The sequence below is a fragment of the Rhipicephalus sanguineus genome, chromosome 9 (genome assembly GCF_013339695.2).
Source record: "Rhipicephalus sanguineus isolate Rsan-2018 chromosome 9, BIME_Rsan_1.4, whole genome shotgun sequence".
NCBI classification, from domain to species: Eukaryota; Metazoa; Arthropoda; class Arachnida; order Ixodida; family Ixodidae; genus Rhipicephalus; species Rhipicephalus sanguineus.
Genome location: NC_051184.2, coordinates 43,564,058 through 43,582,120, shown reverse-complemented (window position 1 = coordinate 43,582,120; position 18,063 = coordinate 43,564,058). Strand labels below are relative to the sequence as shown.

Here is an 18,063-nt window from a genome sequence, read left to right as displayed (position 1 = left end):
ACCGTAACGGAGCTTGAAAGGCAGCTTTGCCGCAATACGGGGGTGTGATGAGGTGAAGCATATTGAAAATCTAGAGACCATTTCCAACCGGACTTTGTCTCTTGGCTAAGTTCGACCGTAACGGAGCTTGAAAGGCAGCTTTGCCGCAATACGAGTGTGTAATGAGGTGAAGCATATTGAAAATCTGAAGGGGTCACTTTCAACGGGACGTTGACTGCATTTGTCTTTGGGAAGTTCGAATAGTTCGAATAGTAAAATTTCAGTGCGAATCGAATCGAATAGCAATCACTATTCGAAAAATATTCGAAATTTCGAATATTCGCACACCCCTACTGCTAACGCTTTTTGAAAGCATTTACCACAGGGTGCAGCCTTTATCCTGTCAATTGCCCGTTTACTATGTGCCTGTTTACTTGTCTTTTATCAGGGAGTCTGTCTCCACTATGTTGCCGTAATGAATGCAAAAAAAACAAATACCCTCATTTTGCTAAAGTAATGGAACACCCCCACTCCCCTACCAGTGTTTCCCGTAAGCTATCTTATGGAGGCAGCTGCTTACTGTTTTCCTTTTGTCTTTTGAGACTGTTATCGGCATTCAGAAAAGTTTTACTGCTTTTACTGCTTGATGAAACTCAAGAACAAATACAAATGAAACTAAAGAGGAAATGAGGAAACTGTTAGTATCTTGTCACCTTCTGTATGAACACTCGTATTGTAAAGTTGCACGTTGCACAAGACGTGGAAAAGGAATTTGAATGGCAGCTATAAAACGAGAGAATGAGACTGACCTTTCATTATTGCATTACATTTGTTATGTTGTAGTGTTTGGCCATTTTGCACTTTTGTTACTGTCCAACATTTAGATATTATGCACCACTGACCTTACGGCAAGTGACCGCGGTCGCAAGTGAATGGAATGACCCCCCCCCCCCCTTTTTTTTTGTCAGGCGACAGACTGGAACATTCCGCACAAACTGCCTTGACTGCCTTGACAGAACAAATTGTGTACAGACATTTATTGGCCTTGAGGTAAGTTCACCCGCTCTACAGTGTTTGCTATTGTGTTTTATTGTGCAGCCTTCGTGCAATCTTTTGTCTAACCATATTGTCACACTCTTGCCACCCATCATCTTCCGCCTGTTGAAAGGATCACCGTTGTTACCCCAACAAAACATGGATAGTTAAAGCCCTTTGAATTTTGTCGTTACACGGTGAACACTTTTGCTTGCCGAGCTGCACGCATTTTTACTCCAGTTCATAAACAAAACAGAATCACTCAACTGAGGGGTCTATTTTTGTTATACATAACTGTATAAGGGCAAATGTGGCATGTTGGGTAACGTCATGTGGCAACTGATAAACATTTCAAAATACCAAAGTAAAATAACATACAATAAAACAAGTACTGACCCTAGACTTGTTTCAACTCAGCGCCTGTTGCATCTTTCCTCTTGTTTTTTCATTCTTTACTTTGCCATGTTTATCAGTCACCATACGAAGCAAACCAAAAATGAATCCAGAGAAGTAGTGAAAAATTGTTTGAGTTTTTAATTTAAATCTGGTAATTATAGATAAGCCGAAGTGAAAGTGGGTGAGAAAAACAACTTTCCGCTGCTGGGAACCAAACCCACGACCTTTGCATTCGCAGAAGTTGTTGTCTGTCAAGTGTGTCATATGTATTTTCACGTGTGCAATCAGGTCGTTTTGTGGTATAAAGTTTCACTACCGTTTAAACCTTTGTAAGGCATGCATTCCTGCGTGAGGTAACCACCATTGGCAGACCAAAATTTGGGACATTAAACTTCGAACGAAAACACAAACAGTGGATAAATTCGGAAGCTGTTGCCACAAATCCTTTGTTCGTGGGCCCTTCGCATGTGGCATGCAGTACCACTGGAAGTAATTGTGAAGAGGTTTAGAATAACAGGAATTTCCAGTGCCACGAATGGCACCAAAGATTACATGGTGCATGAATGGGCTTGTGAAGCAAGTACAAGTGGCTGGGGTAGTGCTCACAAAGATTAATGGCCAAGTGCATGGTGTGACTAATGAATAAAGCTAACGTATGTATATTATGAAATTTGTTTTTGTGGTGGTGAGCAGGCATGGAGCATTACTGCGTGTTTCATACTCGCAGTCAGGAAAAAATTAGATCAATATGTTCGATCCTGTGTAAGGCCACACCTCATCGAAATTAGGGGACAAAAAGCATTGGGCCCTTGCATGAGTCTTTATTTATTAATTCACAGAATACCAAATTCGCCACAAAGGCATTATGTAAGGGGGGGGGGGACAAAACCTTGACCAGTGAAAAAACAGCACTTTGTACATAAAGAGACACTGATAAACAAAGACCACTGTAACGTTATCCAAAGAAAACATAAGTATGGTTAAGGAAATAGATTTTCAAAACGCTTAGCACATGCATTTTTTATTTCAGGAGCAATTTCACAAAATAGAAAGAATATATCATTATCTAATGTATTTACCAAGGCCTGTTAAACTGTTCCAATCCCTTGTAGCTTTAGGAATCACATTGTTTCATGTCACTTTGTCTGATTTCTCTCTAATCATGTGCACACACCTTCACAGGTTCTGGGCAGCCAGATAGCCTGCCTGGGCCTTCAGGACAAGCAGCAGGTGGTGTCCAGGTTCGTGGAAGTCTTTCGCCAGATGTGGGTCCAGAACGGTGACCAAGTCAGCAAGATCTACGCTGGCACGGGTGCCTTGGAAGGAAAATCTAAGGTGAGCCTCTACAAGAGGCAGCACTGGCGTGTGTTACAGTACTAATATACATCACTTAGATAGAGCCACAACTTGCGATTGCCCTTAGACAGGATCGAATCACTGTGAACTTCAGTATTGTGGTTAGCTGGGCTTGTTGGTATGATAAGCTGGACTTTGTGTCATGTACTGTTTAATCTTCGTCTCGTTGCCATGCTGATTCCACTAGTATGACTATGCTTGGTTAATATAATTGGAGAAGGTGCACTGCTCTTTGGAAAATGGCAAAACGTAAGTGGTGAACACGATGAGTTGTCGCATTAATTTTTGTATAACTTGTTCTTTTGTCCTGACTAACGTCAAAGCAATACGATAATTTTTACTGTAAACTGGCACGTGCAATGGAGGGCAGATGTACATACGAACTTCATCATAATAAAATTTAATCCGAGGCGAAAATGCCTAGTATCTAATGTTTGCTATAAGCGTGTGTTTGCTGAGCGTTTTCTTTCCTTTTTTTTTTTTGTTACATGTTGCTGTTGGCGATAAACATTTTATACTCATTTACGTCATGGTATCCTACAATTCATTACACTGAAACCTCATTGTAACAAAGTCACATCTGCCACGAAAATAACATCGTTATATCCGAAAATTCGTTGTAAACGTTTATTTGTAACACTGTATCTACGACAAGACTATTCTTCATTTACTTTGTTATAACCGATATCTCGCTATGTCCGTGTTCGTTATATCGAGGTTGGAGCGTGTAACCATGTTTAATTATATCAAGATTTGACTGTTAAATCGAACTAACCCTGAAAGCTTGTGCATGAGTTCGTTGCCATGGTGTCTGATTTTGAAGGTGTTTGCTTGTAGTTAACGAGTATTAGTCTACTACCGAAGTAGGAGGATTACACCAGCATTTGATGTTTTGCAGCTGAAGGACGGATCCCGGTCGATGGTGCGCACCATCCAGAACAACCTGCTGGACAGCAGCAAGCAGGAGGCCATCGATGTGTTGGTGCTGGGCAGTGCTATGTGCAGCGAGCTGGCCGACAGGGCGCGGGCCCTACTGCCCACTGCCATGCTGCACCGTGAGTGGACATTTCGTGTAGGGGAGAGACGGCTTTTACACCAAAGCTGTCTTAGTCTAAGAAGAGCAGTTGTTAGTTTGCGCTATGTGTTGTGCCCAGTCTGTTCAAGTGCATTACAGCGCAATTACCTAAGACCATGTCTCAATCTACACTGTGCCATCGTCGTCATTCTAGTAGTAGTAGTAGTAGTAGTAGTAGTAGTAGTAGTAGTAGTAGTAGTAGTAGTAGTAGTAGTAGTAGTAGTAGTAGTCATCGTCACACAGATCCTGTGACCAAAAGGGGTAGTGAGTAAATAAATAAATAAAATTAAATAATCGTGATTATGCTCAAAATGATTATGCTAAATGAGGATGATGATTACGATGCTCGATCACATACACTCGTGTGCCTAGAGCTTTGCTGTTCAACAATTTTCACTGCGTAGAACTGGCTGCATTTCTTTTTTTTTTCTTGCATTTCTTTCTCTCTCTTTTCACTGTTAACCTTGCCTCATGTGGGTAGGTCTCCACAACTTGCCTGTGTAACGGTGTCAGAGAATACTGTATCATCTGGCATATAAGTGATACAAAAGATGCGGAAAATTTGGAGGCAAAGTCACGGAGTGGGTTGTGCAGGAATTTCGTCATACAAGGTGGCTTCACGGCAATGCTAGGATTGTGACAGTGATGACGACGGCTGTAACTGACATTAGGTGAGGAACGGGGAGAGGCAATGGCAATCGAAACCGAGTGAAAGGAAAGCTTTTGCAATGTTTGAGCCTAGTTAGTGGGGCCATTTCCGTCAAAATCTGTGACATCACGGCTACTGGTGTGGAAACCTCAAGGTGGCGTCGCCACCTGCATTTACATTTAACTTGTTTTCTCGCTTACCAAGCGTCGTCTGGCGGCAAGCGTGGCGTTTTTGCTATCATGAAAGAGTGATCTACTCATGTGAGAAAAATCATTTTCCTATGTAGTGTCCCTTAAGATGACTCCCTCGATAACGGTACGATGTGTTGTGTGCTCCAGTCCCCCCCAGTGTTCTGAGGGCCATGTGCAGCCGGCAGCTGGAATACACAATTCCCCTCAAGGTCCGCGTAACAGTGGCCACGTGGAACGTCAACGGCGGGAAACACTTCAACAGTGTCGTCTTCCGCAACCACCCCATGTCGGACTGGCTCGTCGACAATAGCGCTGTTGGCGGCGGATGCGGTGAGCACCTGCTTCGTGTTGCCAAATAGACGAGCAAGCTCATAGTAGTTCGTTGACGTTGAGCTTTAGAATCTTTTCACTCTTTCCTCGCTGTGAGAGATTACAAATGCTGTACCAAGTTTGCTACTCATGTGGCACTAAGGCCAACCACATTTCCAGTGTAAGCATACAAGCAGTTGAATATAGAGAGAAAGATTACACATAGGGCCATCTGGTGCCAAAAACTGCCACTAGAGGCAAACTGACTGATGTAATCATCATCTGTTCTTGCAAAGGGTAGTTTTGCTCATGACGACCATACACATCAGCGGTACAGGGGAGGTTAGAGCAGAAGTTTTCCTGTTACCTGTGACCTTCAAGTTGCAGGTAACAGTTTCAGCTTTCGTGCTCTCTGTTCTTTTAGCATGTAACATGTTTGCTCTGTTGTTGTGGCTCCTTTTCAGCCCTCGTGGATGTCAGCCACCAAGTGGACACCACGCCTGCAGACATTTACGCCATTGGCTTTCAGGAAATTGTGGACCTAAACGCACAGAACATTGTTAATGTGAGGTGAGGAACTTTAACTGCATGCTTCACTTGGTCTTAGTGCTTTGAAATTGTTGTGCGTTGCAAGAACAAAGTAGTGATAGGTGTTTGTGCTGTTGATTGGCCGGATATCTGTGATCACAAAGCTTTCTTTTGCAAAGACCATTATGGCGTAAGTCTTTTCTAGTAGATGGTGAATTTCTCTTTCATTAAAAGAAAATGGCATTTGAAAAGCTCAGAGTGCATTTGCTAGCATTGGTGCCATATTGGTGTGGTGTATTTGCTAGCTTTGATAAGAAAACTGATTTTCGCTCCTCTCTTCTCATTTTCGGAAATCACAATATTATCAAGGAAAAATGTCACATCGTACTTGTTATAAACACTTTCAAAGATAGGCAATTTCTTTCTGGACTTCTGCATTCGAAGATGCTCTACACTCAATTACTAGTAGGCTTGTGCGAATAGTATGTTTTAGGTTCGAAGCAAATTCGAAGCGAATAGGGATTTTGGTCGAATAATTTTGAATCGAATTCGAATAGTATATATCACATATTATAAAGAAAAATTAGCATATTTGTCATGACCCAACCGACCTGCACAACGTTCTTTTAAATTGTAACAAGGCATGTGCAAATGTCATTCTTTTTGGTTCAAAGGAAGTGGAAGCAACTTTAAATAGTAGCAGGATTTGGCTTTCCGTAGAATGCGAATGATAACCTGTAAAGTATGTTACATTTTAAAATTTACTGTACTTGGAGCGTGTAAGCCGGTATAACAAGTTTTTAAACTTAAAAAAATGACGAATCGATGTCAGGGTAATATGTTCATTTAACCTTGAAGTGGGGCTTCGCAGCAGTGCGGATTCTCTCTGGAAAGGTGTATTCACGGTACAGCACCCCTCTACAGCAGCGAAACCACCTTTACAGGGGGGTTATAAGCAGACTAATATGCACCTATTCGTTCATTTCGAATATTTCGAAATTTTCAATAATTTAAATTTGAATTGAAGCGAATTCGAATACTTTATTATTCGTTCGAATATTCGAAGTGCTCGAATATTCGCACAAGCCTAATTACTAGGCTACTACGCTATGAATGAGATACCATTTTCTAGGAAGATTACAAACTCTCCTGCACCTGAGAGGGTATGAATTGTGGCGGTAGGTAAACAATGTCTGACAGCCCGTAGTAGCCCGCTAATCAAATAAATTGCTACTCAAGGATCCTTGTCCATGTAGCCTCCTCTATGCAAACACAGCTTGTAATGTCACCCATTGCATCATTGCTTCAACACAGGGATTTCTGATTATTTGTGCCCATTCTAACACAAGTGGTTGTTGATTAACCATTCTTGTGTGGCACATTGCATCTTCTACTGTGATGAAACATCGTACTTTCTAAGCCTGCAATGAGGATTCAGTTATGTATCAGTAATTTGTCTCAATCTAATTGGGCACTGTTTGGCTATGTGTGTCTGTTAAGCCATAGCACACTATGACATGTTCATAATCTGCTTAATTCGAAAAGTCCCAGAGTGTTGAATGGGCCCTGCTTCAAGCCATGTTTAAGGTAAGCTTGCATTTTCGAAAATTCTTTCTTTTGTTCTTTTGCTTTCTGTGCTATACAGCTCTTCCAGTCAGAAAGAGTGGATGGTGGAACTTCAGAAGACCATCAGCCAGAAGCAAAAATACGTTCTGCTCACGTCGGCACAATTGGTCGGGGTCTGCCTTTTCGTCTTTGTGCGGCCTGAGCACGCCCCTTACATCAGGTCAGTCCACACAAAGCCTCGCTTTAATATCTGCTCCAGATCATTCTGCTGGTTCACCCACAGAGAGTAAGAAAAACTTCTGACTGTGGGTCATCCCAAAGAACTGGCGCAACATTTTCTGACTTGCGTACCTTTAGCATTAAATGCATTTCCAAGACCGCTATATGTACTATTGCTGAATGTATAACTTGAGATCTTACCTATGTGTCACTCAGTCTTACTAAAGTCTGTCGCCTTGCATTTGCATTTGCATTTTACAATAACGTTACACACTATGCAGATTGCAGTAGTGCAGATTCAATTGCATTCAAACCATTCACATTCTTCGTCTCTTTCTTTCTTTCTTTATTTGTTGTTGGCCACTCCTACTTTGGCCAAGCAGAGTTGCATTATGAATGAATGAATGAATGAATGAATGAATGAATGAATGAATGAATGTAAAAGCCCTCTTTGCAAAGTATATTGAAAACTTCATTTCGATTAGGCGTAGCAATGTTCTTGTTGAAATGTTCTGGACCTGGCTGTTTCCTCCCAGGGACGTGGCAGTGGACACGGTCAAGACGGGCCTGGGCGGAGCGACAGGAAACAAGGGCGGAGTGGCCATTCGGTTCCTCTTTCACAGCACCTCGTTGTGCTTCGTGTGCGCCCACTTTGCGGCCGGACAGTCCAAAGTGTCTGAACGGAATGCCGACTACGCTGAGATTACGCGCAAGGTCACCTTCCCCATGGTGAGCACTGGGTGATGGGCTTGGTTTGCTGCACGTTTGTTGGCACGCGGCCAACAAATGTTTGTGCTTTTTTTGGCTCTGCAATCAAAAGAAGGCAGCATCTGGCGTCACGTCCAGACGCAACAATAACAACTGCCAGGGTTGTATCCAGCGTGTTAAAAATTGAACGCAGCCTATAGACGCTCCTTCTTTTCAGGTTTGTTGGTGCAGAACACCGATACACAGGGGCACGTTGCTTGTGTGGAGATGACAGCATTGTAACTAAAATGGGACAACGGTGCAACAACCAACATATTTTGTATCTGAAAAACATGAAAAAGCTGGAAGAATTGTTGTTAACAGGGGTCTCTGTAATAATAGGGAGCGAGTTGCACCTATCATTGGTTTGTTATAGATGTGACTTGGTACAGAGTTATAGCGTTAGGAACGGCACTTGCTGCCACATGGTGCCTGCTTCGTTAGTTTGCGATGCTGCCGTGTATAGCACAAGGTGTTTAAGAAATGAAACATGCTTGAAATGGTACTGAAGATGAAATTATTTGGGCTCTTAAAAGCGTCAGATGCCTCCGATAGTGATCATGCAATTCCCAGTCCACTGTGGCTCATATGCGATCGTTACCTTATGCCTGAAACTTTCTAATGCATTATCTGTGTATTTATTGTCATCGTTTCTAAATGAGAGCCAGACGTGATTAGTTTCTGTCTTACTTTAAAAATGTCATGTGAACTTTCAGGAACAGCATATTCCCAATTTTTTAAAATATAATAGCCTGGATGTGTTATAACTGAGCACATGTTGGAATTGAGAAAATAAGTACGCACAGTGAAAGGTCATTGTTTCGTCTCTTAGTGGACCAAGAAAAGGAAAACATTAGTAGCATTTGAAAAAAACGTAACATTCGATAACATTTGCCTGAAACAAATCTGACTTGTGCTCATATTTACAGTGCAAGGGCTGAGAAAACGTAATGAATGACAATGAGTTCCTTAATGAATAACAATTGTTTAACGACAGCGTAATGATATCGACAGTTATTTGCTGCTGTGTGCTGTTTTGTGAAAGAAAAAAACAAACATTCAGCAACGGCATTGCTTTAACGAGCATCACCGATCCGTTGATTCTACTGCGCAGGGGAGGACGTTGAATTCCCACGACTACGTCTTCTGGTGCGGGGACTTCAACTATCGGGTGGACTTGGAGAACGAAGAGGTCAAGGACCTGGTCAAGCAGGGAAACTGGCCGGAGCTGCTGAAGTATGACCAGCTCAGAGTGCAGCAGCAGCAGGGGCAGGTCAGTCGACGAAAGCTGCAGTCGCTATCCTCTCACTTGTCTGGCCGTTCTGTCGTGGGAAAAACAATTGCGCTAATCGGAAAATGCGAGGCTCAGCACCTTGTATGATTGCCACAATTTATCACGTATAACCCTCCCAAGGAATTTAAAAAATTTGGAGCTGATGTCAAGAAGACATAAAATGCAAATTCTGATCTGCAAAGGTGGCTCCACGGTAGTGCTTCAAGGCTATGCAAGGAAGCTAGCTTCGTGGCAATAAACGGGGATTTTATATAGAAGGTTTTCCATGAATCATTGTTGAGGGTGTGGATTATATGCGAGAAAGTACGGTAGTAATTCCAAAGTGTGATCACAGACTGCTATGTTTCCAGTCTCCAAACGTAGCATCAAGCGTGAACTGTAAGCGTACAAGGCCAAAATTGTGTGAGCATAGCATGAAATTTAATGATTCATTCATTGGTTCATTGATTCTTTAGGTTTCAAAGCAACAGTGCAGTTATGACAGATGTAAAATATAGTGTAGGCTAAATATACAAGTGGGAATTGTCCAACCATAACATCAATTTTGATGATTGATTGTTCGATTAACTGATTGATTGAGTTGTAAGATTTCTTAGCAACACTAGGGTTATGAGTAGAGCTGTGCGAATAGCAAAATTTTGGGTGCGAAGCGAATTCGAATAATAAAGATTGAGTGCGAATCGAATCGAATAATTTCGAATAATTTTCGAATATTTCTCAAACATTTTTCGAATAATTCGAAGTGAAATTACAGAAAAAGTTGCAGAGAATCCCTAAGTATGTTCTTTTGAGATAGCAACATGAAAGTGTTTCTTTTCGCTAGGTTGATGAAGCGCTGGTGGGGTCATATTTCATAGTTGTCTTTCTTATCAAGAATGAGGCAATGTAGAGGCCGAATTGTATTTATGTACATGATTTGGTGCAACCAAAGTGTTGCCGACAACACTTTACACGTGATAGGCAGAGATGCCATTTCCTCAGCCTCTCCTTCTCTTTCAACTTCTGTGGAAGGCCAACTGATGTGGCAGACAAGGGTGTGCTCCCTTCAAGTCCGGAGTTCCAAATCTGCCTCGTAGACGTCGATATATAAGAACATCTGAAATTTTGGATGCTAAAAAGCTTCGGCGTCTAATTTTTCGGACTTCCTGCCCAAATTTCAGGTCCAAAACAGCATTAATTCAGCCCCCAACTCTGCCACATCTTTCATCTCCATATTGGAACCAGCGTTTTCTTGAGTTAATACATTTGCGACCGTAGCGGAGCTTGAAAGGCAGCTTTGCCGCAATACGGGGGTGTGATGAGGTGAAGCATATTGAAAATCTCGGGACCACTTCCAAACGGACGTTGACTGTCTCTTGGCTAAGTTCAACCGTAACGGACCTTGAAAGGCAGCTTTGCCACAATACGGGGGTGTAATGAGGTGAAGCATATTGAAAATCTAGGGACCACTTCCAAACGGACGTTGACTGTCTCTTGCCTCAGTTCGACCGTAACGGAGCTTGAAAGGCAGCTTTGCCGCAGTACGGGAGTGTGATGAGGTGAAGCATATTGAAAATCTAGGGACCACTTCCAACCGGACTTTGTCTCTTGGCTAAGTTCGACCGTAACGGAGCTTGAAAGGCAGCTTTGCCGCAATATGAGAGTGTAATGAGGTGAAGCATATTGAAAATCTGAAGGGGTCACTTTCAACCGAACGTTGACTGCATTTGTCTTTGGGAAGTTCGAATAGTTCGAATAGTAAAATTTCAGTGCGAATCGAATCGAATAGCAAACACTATTCGAAAAATATTCGAAATTTCGAATATTCGCACACCCCTAGTTATGAGATGTCATAGTGTAGGGCCTGAATTAAGCTTACAGTGCTATAATTGACCAAAGATAACATATGTTTGATTGATTGATTGATTGATTGATTGATTGATTGATTGATTGATTGATTGATTGATTGATTCTTTATATTTTGAAGCAGCAGTGCGGTTATGAGAGGGATAAAAAATAATATATAGAGAGAGAGATTCATTATGATGGAAAAGCTGAGAGGTCGGCCTGAATCAATTTTCTGACCTGTTACTTGGCGTTAGGAAAGGGGTAGGCATAAACTACGCATGCAAGTTGAAATGGCTCAAGCATGACATCAGGTTTGATGGCTGACTGATTGATTGGTCGATGTGTTCTTGAGATTTCAGAGCAACACTCGGGTTATGCAAGATGTCAAATATAGTGTAGGCCCTAAGCTAAGGGAAAAGCTGAAATCATGCAAGAATCATATGATTGGTTTATCGATTCATTAATTTAACGTTTCGAGGTTAAACTGAGTGTCATGAGAGATGTCATAGAAGAGGGATCAGGATAAATTTTACGAGCTAATCAGATTCCATTTGAGGAACTGCCACATTTCAGCCGGCACTCGTAAAAGTTATCTATGCTGAAGAATGTTTATGGGCAAAAAGGCACAATCGTGGGTTAAAATTACATGCAAGAGTAGGTATCTTTCAAGTGGGTCCAGGGAATGGGTAAAGCTTTCTAATTACCATTGTTTCTATGTATTATTCACATGCTTCTGTCTTGTAGTTGTTTTATTGCAGTGTGCACTTGTTTTCTGTCATGTCTACTTACACGTTCGTGCACACTGTTGCTCATCTTTTTCGAGTAACAGGTGTTCAAGAACTTCATAGAAGGGGATATCAACTTTGCACCCACCTACAAGTACGATCTCTTCTCGGACGATTATGACACGAGCGAAAAGTGCCGGGTCCCAGCATGGACAGACCGGATACTGTATCGCAGGCGGCGACTACTTTCAGAGACAGGTGGGTATCTAAAGTGACTTCTTATGCACTTTAAAGGGACCCTGAAACGGTTTTGACGATTATGTACGAACACATTGAGCCGGTAGAACAAGTCCTAAGGATCGTTTACAGACCGATTTAAGCTCTGTGCGAAAACTGTGTAATTTATTACAAGGCTTTGAAGCTGCGAATCACCACCGATCACAGCGGCTCAGCCAAACGCGTTTTCAAACCGCCCACTTCCAGTGCGCGTCGTATTGGAAGCGCGACGTCACGCAGGCGGCTGATCTGATTGGGTATGTCCAGTACACGTCACTGAACCTCCTGTGGGCAGCGAGCGTCGTCTGCCTGTGTTGCAACGTACTCCGTGTTGACGTGAGCTGAGCGACAGTGTTTATCTCGAGGTTTCTTGGACGAAATGAATTGCCCTAGCCGTGTTGTGTACCACATATCTAGCAATTTCTAGCAATTGGTGACTTGTAAATCTGCGACATCGTGCAATGTTCGTGAGGCATCTGGCGAGCGGAATCCCTTCAGCTCGTCGCTGCAATGAGCGTCGCGCTCTCGCTATCCGTTCAACGCCACGATCCACGTTTTTGTGGCTGTAACTTCACCCCTGAAGACACAACCACATTGCCCGAGTTTACGCTTATCGGTGATCGTTCTCGAATTATTTTTGTTTGTCCGCATGCTGTTGCAGATTGTCGCCGTACAGGAGAATAAAATAAGATCTGCTGGTAGTGTGGCGGCACCTGTCGGAGCAGATATCAACCACTCCGCGAGCTTCGTCTTTGTTGGGCCTCCGAGATTACGCGCAACCCGTCGCGAAGCTCAAACCGTCGAGTGCGCTCATGAGAGCGCTGCGATCGCCGGCGATGTCAGGGTGTCTGTGAGTTGAGGGTGCAAGGCAGTGGTGAGGAGGAGGGTATAGATATAAATTCCGTAGCAGCCTTGGTACACAGTGCGGCGCTTAATTTCTGGTGCGAATGATTTGGGGACGCTCCTGCCTAAACGCTGATAAAACTTAAAAAAACCGTTTCAGGGTCCCTTTAAAGGGACACTAAACAAGAAGAAACGATTCCTCTCATGTTACTAAATTAACCTTTGAACCCGCCACGGGGGTCTAGTGGTTATGCTGCTCGACTGCTACCCGAAGGTCGTGGGATCGAATCCCGGCCATGGCAGCCGCACTTATGTGCACGTTGAACACCAGATGGTCAAAATTTCCGGAGCCTCCCACTACAGCGCCCTCATAATGATATTGTGGTTTTGGGACATAAAACCCCAACTATTATTATTAAATTAAGCTTTGACAAGAGCATTATCAGCACATTTGTTGCAAGAAGACGCATAGTATGCCAGAAAAACGCGTATAAAGAAAATGCATGTGGTGCCACTGCCTTCAGGTTGCTGCACAAACTTGCCGTGATGTCACAGGTTTTGATTCTTCTAGTGCCTGCATCAACCTTTATTGGTGAAAATGAAGTTCGGAAGCTTCATTTTCACCATTCATTTTCGCATGTCAAGTTTATGGTTTATGTCAAGTTTATGGCTTTGATGAGCCAATAGGCCAAGATGTGAAATTGTCCAACCACATCAGATATGATTGATTGATTGATTGATTGATCGATTGAATGAATGATTGATTGATTGATTGATTCATTCATTCATTCATTCATTCATTGTTAAGATTCAAGTCTTTTGAAGTCTGTGATGTCGCACTGACAATCGGATGCCGAAATACCGGTGCAACGTGAAATATAAAATTAGAGCTTTGACCTTCATATTCTCTTAGGTTAATATAAAACCTATGATGGTGAAATTAACGACAGTAGAGTTCTCAAAGAATACTTTGTCCGTGTAAACTGATCTATTGTTTCACTTTAATGTCCCGTCAATATCTGCCTAAACACAGCACCCAGTGCCGACTGCGATTTTGCACTTGCTAAAGTGTGTATCGTATATTGCCGATTATAAGTTACTCCGATTATAAGTTGACCACCCAACTTGCAACCCCCTCTAAAAAAAAAGTTGACTCCGAACACAGCCTCATGCTGCGGCCATAGCTCACCAATAAGTTTTTCAGAAGAGGGAATGATGCAAAGAAACATTTATTTGCCTGTGAAACATTGCTTACGACTCGTCGTCGCTTGAGAGAAGGACGCAGTCACGGTCATTGCCATCGTGTAAGCCACTGCTGCTGCTTGCCGTCGGAACGGGTGCCGGTGGTCGTGAACCCAATCTCGAACCGCCTCCTCAGCGGCAGGGTATCGTCCAGACTTCAGTCCGCGAAAGGAACGGCGTGTAGCAGCGCACGTGAAGATCTTGGTCCTTTGTTTTCTCTATTCCCTCACGCACTTTTCCGACACATCAAACTTGCGCCCTGCTTCAACGTTGCTTTCCGACTCTGCGTAGAGGATCGCTTGCCTCTTGAAAGCAGCGCTGTACTGTTGCCGGTAGAGCTGTGCGAATAGCAAAATTTTGGGTGTGAAGCGAATTTGAATATTGAAGTGTGAGTGCGAATCGAATCGAATATTTTTCGAATACTTCTCGAATATTTCTAGAATATTTTTCGAATACTTGGAAGCTAAATTGCAGAAAAAAATGTTAGAGAGGATTCCTAAGCATATTCTTATAAGATAGCAACATGAAAGTGTTTCTTTTTGCTAGGTTGATGAAGCACTGACAGGGTGGTGTTTCATAGTTGTCTTATCAATAGTTGTCTTATCAAGAATGAGGCAATGTAGAGGCCGAATTCTATTTATGTACATGATTTGGTGCAGCCAAAGTATTGCCGACAACACTTTACACGTGATAGGAAAAGATGCCATTTCCTCAGCCTCTCCTCCTCTTTCAACTTCTGTGGAAGCCCAACTGATGTGGCGGACAAGGGTGTGCTCCCTTCAACTCCGGAGTTCTAAATCTGCCTCGAAGACGTCGATATATAAGAACATCTGAAATTTTGGATGCTAAAAAGCTTCCGCTTCCGATTTTGCGGACTTCCTGCCCAAATTTCAGGCCCAAAACAGCGTTAATTGAGCCCCCAACTCTGACACATCTTTCATCTCCATGTTGGAACCAGCGTTTTCTTGAGTTAGTACATTTGCAACCGTAGCAGAGCTTGAAAAGCAGCTTTGCCGCAATACCGGGGTGTGATGAGGTGAAGCATATTGAAAATCTAGGAACCACTTCCAATCGGACGTTGACTGTCTTGGTAAAGTTCGACCGTAACGGAGCTTGAAAGGCGGCTTTGCCGCAATACGAGGGTGTGATGAGGTGAAGCATATTGAAAATCTAGAAACCACTTCCAATCGGACGTTGACTCTCTCTTGGCTAAGTTCGACTGTAACGGAGCTTGAAAGGCAGCTTTGCCGCAATATGAGAGTGTAATGAGGTGAAGCATATTAAAAATCTGAAGGGGTCACTTTCAACCGGGTGTTGACTGCATTTGTCTTTAGAAAGTTCGAATAGTTCGAATAGTAAAATTTCAGTGTGAATTGAATCGAATAGCAAACACTATTCGAAAAATATTCGAAATTTCGAATATTCGCATGCCCCTACTATGAACGCATTTTTGTAAACACCTTTCTTTTGCAGAGGACCCTTTCTGGAGCCCCGGACGTATTGCGCATTATGGTAGAGCTGAACTCAAGACATCTGATCACAGGTACGGGGAAAATGTTAAAGATCCCCACGTATTGCCGTAAAGCTACCTTCCTTGCAATGCCTTGGAGCCCCCTTGTATAGTTGCCCAAATGTTTAACTGACGTGCGCGAGCGGCGATTTTTTCACTGTATCAGCGCCCTATGACGGAGCCAAGTTGCATAAAGGTTGAGGGTGAGCGCATGTCCACAAAACCTTCTTTTTTGCGACTTCGCTCCGTCATATGGCGCTGACAAACGGAAAAGCCGCTGATGCACACGCTAGTTGAAGATTTGGGCGACTGTACATTGAAATTCATGTATAACCCGCATCCCGACTTTAGCTCTTTACTCTATACTTTTGCAGATTATAAGTGAGGAAATACGGTATTTTGCTTGTCTTCTTCATCAATAAAGCAGTGATTTACCCGGTATAATAACTTCGTGGCTAAAACGTGGCACTGCCAAGCTCGAAGATGCGGGTTCGACTCCCGGCCACGGTGGCCACATTTCGAAGGGGGACAGAATGTAGAAAAAAGTGCACTTAGATTTAGGTGTATGTCAAAAGAAACTGGGTGGTGAAAATGAATCTGGAGTCTCCGGCTACCCCATGCCTTATAATTACTGTATCTTAGTTTTGGCACTCTGAACTCCAGGATTTAATTAATTAACGACACAATGATTCGGGCACACTTAACTTCATTCCCTTTCATAGGCGCTGCTGGCAGTTTGTTTGGTTTCTATTAATACTGGTCAGCTGCCAATATTGGTTGGCAGCTGGCTTCATTTATAATTTAGTATTGTTCCATTATTGCATCTTCCAAATCATGAGAAGCATGGAACTTCATAATGGATCGAGAACATTTGATATCTTGAATGAGTTTTGTGAGGTTTATGGAATGCAGACTTTCTGCAAGAACTTTTGACAGAAATTACAGATGTGAGAGCATTGATTGTTTTGTTTCTTGAATGCCTTAAAGGCACCTGTCTGTAAATTTGAAAAATTTTGCCTGGTGGAAAAAGTTGAAAAACAGTGAAGAAAGTGTATCTCCTAGAGAATGTTGTACTGACACCCAGCCATCAGTTTTTTTTATCTTATTTTGTCGGGATGCTCTACACATAGTATTCAAACTAGCAGCTCTGCTACAATCGCAGCTTTTTTTTTTTTCAAGATATATGAGACACATTAAAAAAACATATTCTCATCAGTGTATTTTCTTGTTTTTATGGTTTATCTCAATGTCCTAATTTGTGTGCACTATGCCTGCGAGGTGTACTAGGGCAGTATTTTTTAGTTATCTTCTTATGTTAAGTGAAGATCTGGGAGCTCAAAACCATAGAAAAAATACCGACATGCCTCAGATCGCCCTGAATAATTTAATTAATCTTAACATAACTAACTAGCCGACCAACCAAATAGCTAACCTCTCTGAAAACACGATGTATACTGCTACTGTTTTTATGGTCCCCAGTAGGCGGTGTGGAGCTCAAGATTATAAAAAAAATCATCGCCTAAGAACTCGGTGTCTACACTCCTCTAAGTCACTACCAAAAAATTTTTTGGTTTAGCCTCTGCGACTAATTTATAATGGCTCTTCTGTTTGAAATTTTTCAGGCCCGTGGTTGCCGACATTGACATCGAGGTTTCCCAGGTGGATGAAGCCGTTCGAGAACAGATTTTCCGAGAGGTCGTAGAACTTATGGGACCACCGGATGGCACTGTGGTGGTGCACCTGGAGGAAGAAGGGGCTGCCTTCGAAGACACATTCCTCACAGCACTTATCCAGACGTTTGCGACAGTCGGTGAAGTTATCCTGATCAGGTAAGGCCATGCTTCAATCCCTCTAGACCTGAAGTGACATTTGTGTCTTCTCTTTGTGGTATTATTAGATCAAAGTTGAATTAGTTTAAACGGGTCATGAACCACTTTTGAGCAATTCAATTTGTCATTTTTAAATTGGTCCAAATAAATTGTGTAAATGCATCTGCCATGCCCAGGTACGTAGCTGACATGCTTTGGGTGACATTCCTCGAAGGCCAAAGTGCGCTAGCAGCCACGCACCTTTCAGGAACACAGGTGAGCTTTCCTGAATCCCTCTAGTTTCCTCACGAAGGGTTGTGATGCAGCGTAATCTGGTTGTTTCTTTTTTTTAAGGATGTTATTTAGAACTTATTAATTATGCTACATGATTCAAAGGGTGCTGAAAGTTATCTCTTGTTAACGTCATCATGCAACTAAAGGAGTCAAATAGCAGATGCATAACCTAGTATGTACACAGCATGAGTCCA

General features: G+C 42.6%; 1 protein-coding gene across 1 annotated transcript in view; it reads left to right on the top strand.

The window, feature by feature from the left end:
* LOC119405068 (synaptojanin-1) overlaps positions 1 to 18,063 on the top strand; it is a 41,451-nt gene that overhangs the window by 11,844 nt on the left and 11,544 nt on the right. Inside the window, exons 9-20 of the mRNA XM_037671832.2 lie at positions 948 to 1,029; positions 2,593 to 2,745; positions 3,665 to 3,821; positions 4,829 to 5,011; positions 5,455 to 5,560; positions 7,164 to 7,304; positions 7,840 to 8,032; positions 9,165 to 9,323; positions 12,001 to 12,154; positions 15,731 to 15,800; positions 17,390 to 17,596; positions 17,773 to 17,851. Of these exons, the coding sequence (XP_037527760.1) occupies positions 948 to 1,029; positions 2,593 to 2,745; positions 3,665 to 3,821; positions 4,829 to 5,011; positions 5,455 to 5,560; positions 7,164 to 7,304; positions 7,840 to 8,032; positions 9,165 to 9,323; positions 12,001 to 12,154; positions 15,731 to 15,800; positions 17,390 to 17,596; positions 17,773 to 17,851 (1,684 nt within the window). The remainder of the gene's footprint in view (positions 1 to 947; positions 1,030 to 2,592; positions 2,746 to 3,664; positions 3,822 to 4,828; positions 5,012 to 5,454; positions 5,561 to 7,163; positions 7,305 to 7,839; positions 8,033 to 9,164; positions 9,324 to 12,000; positions 12,155 to 15,730; positions 15,801 to 17,389; positions 17,597 to 17,772; positions 17,852 to 18,063) is intronic.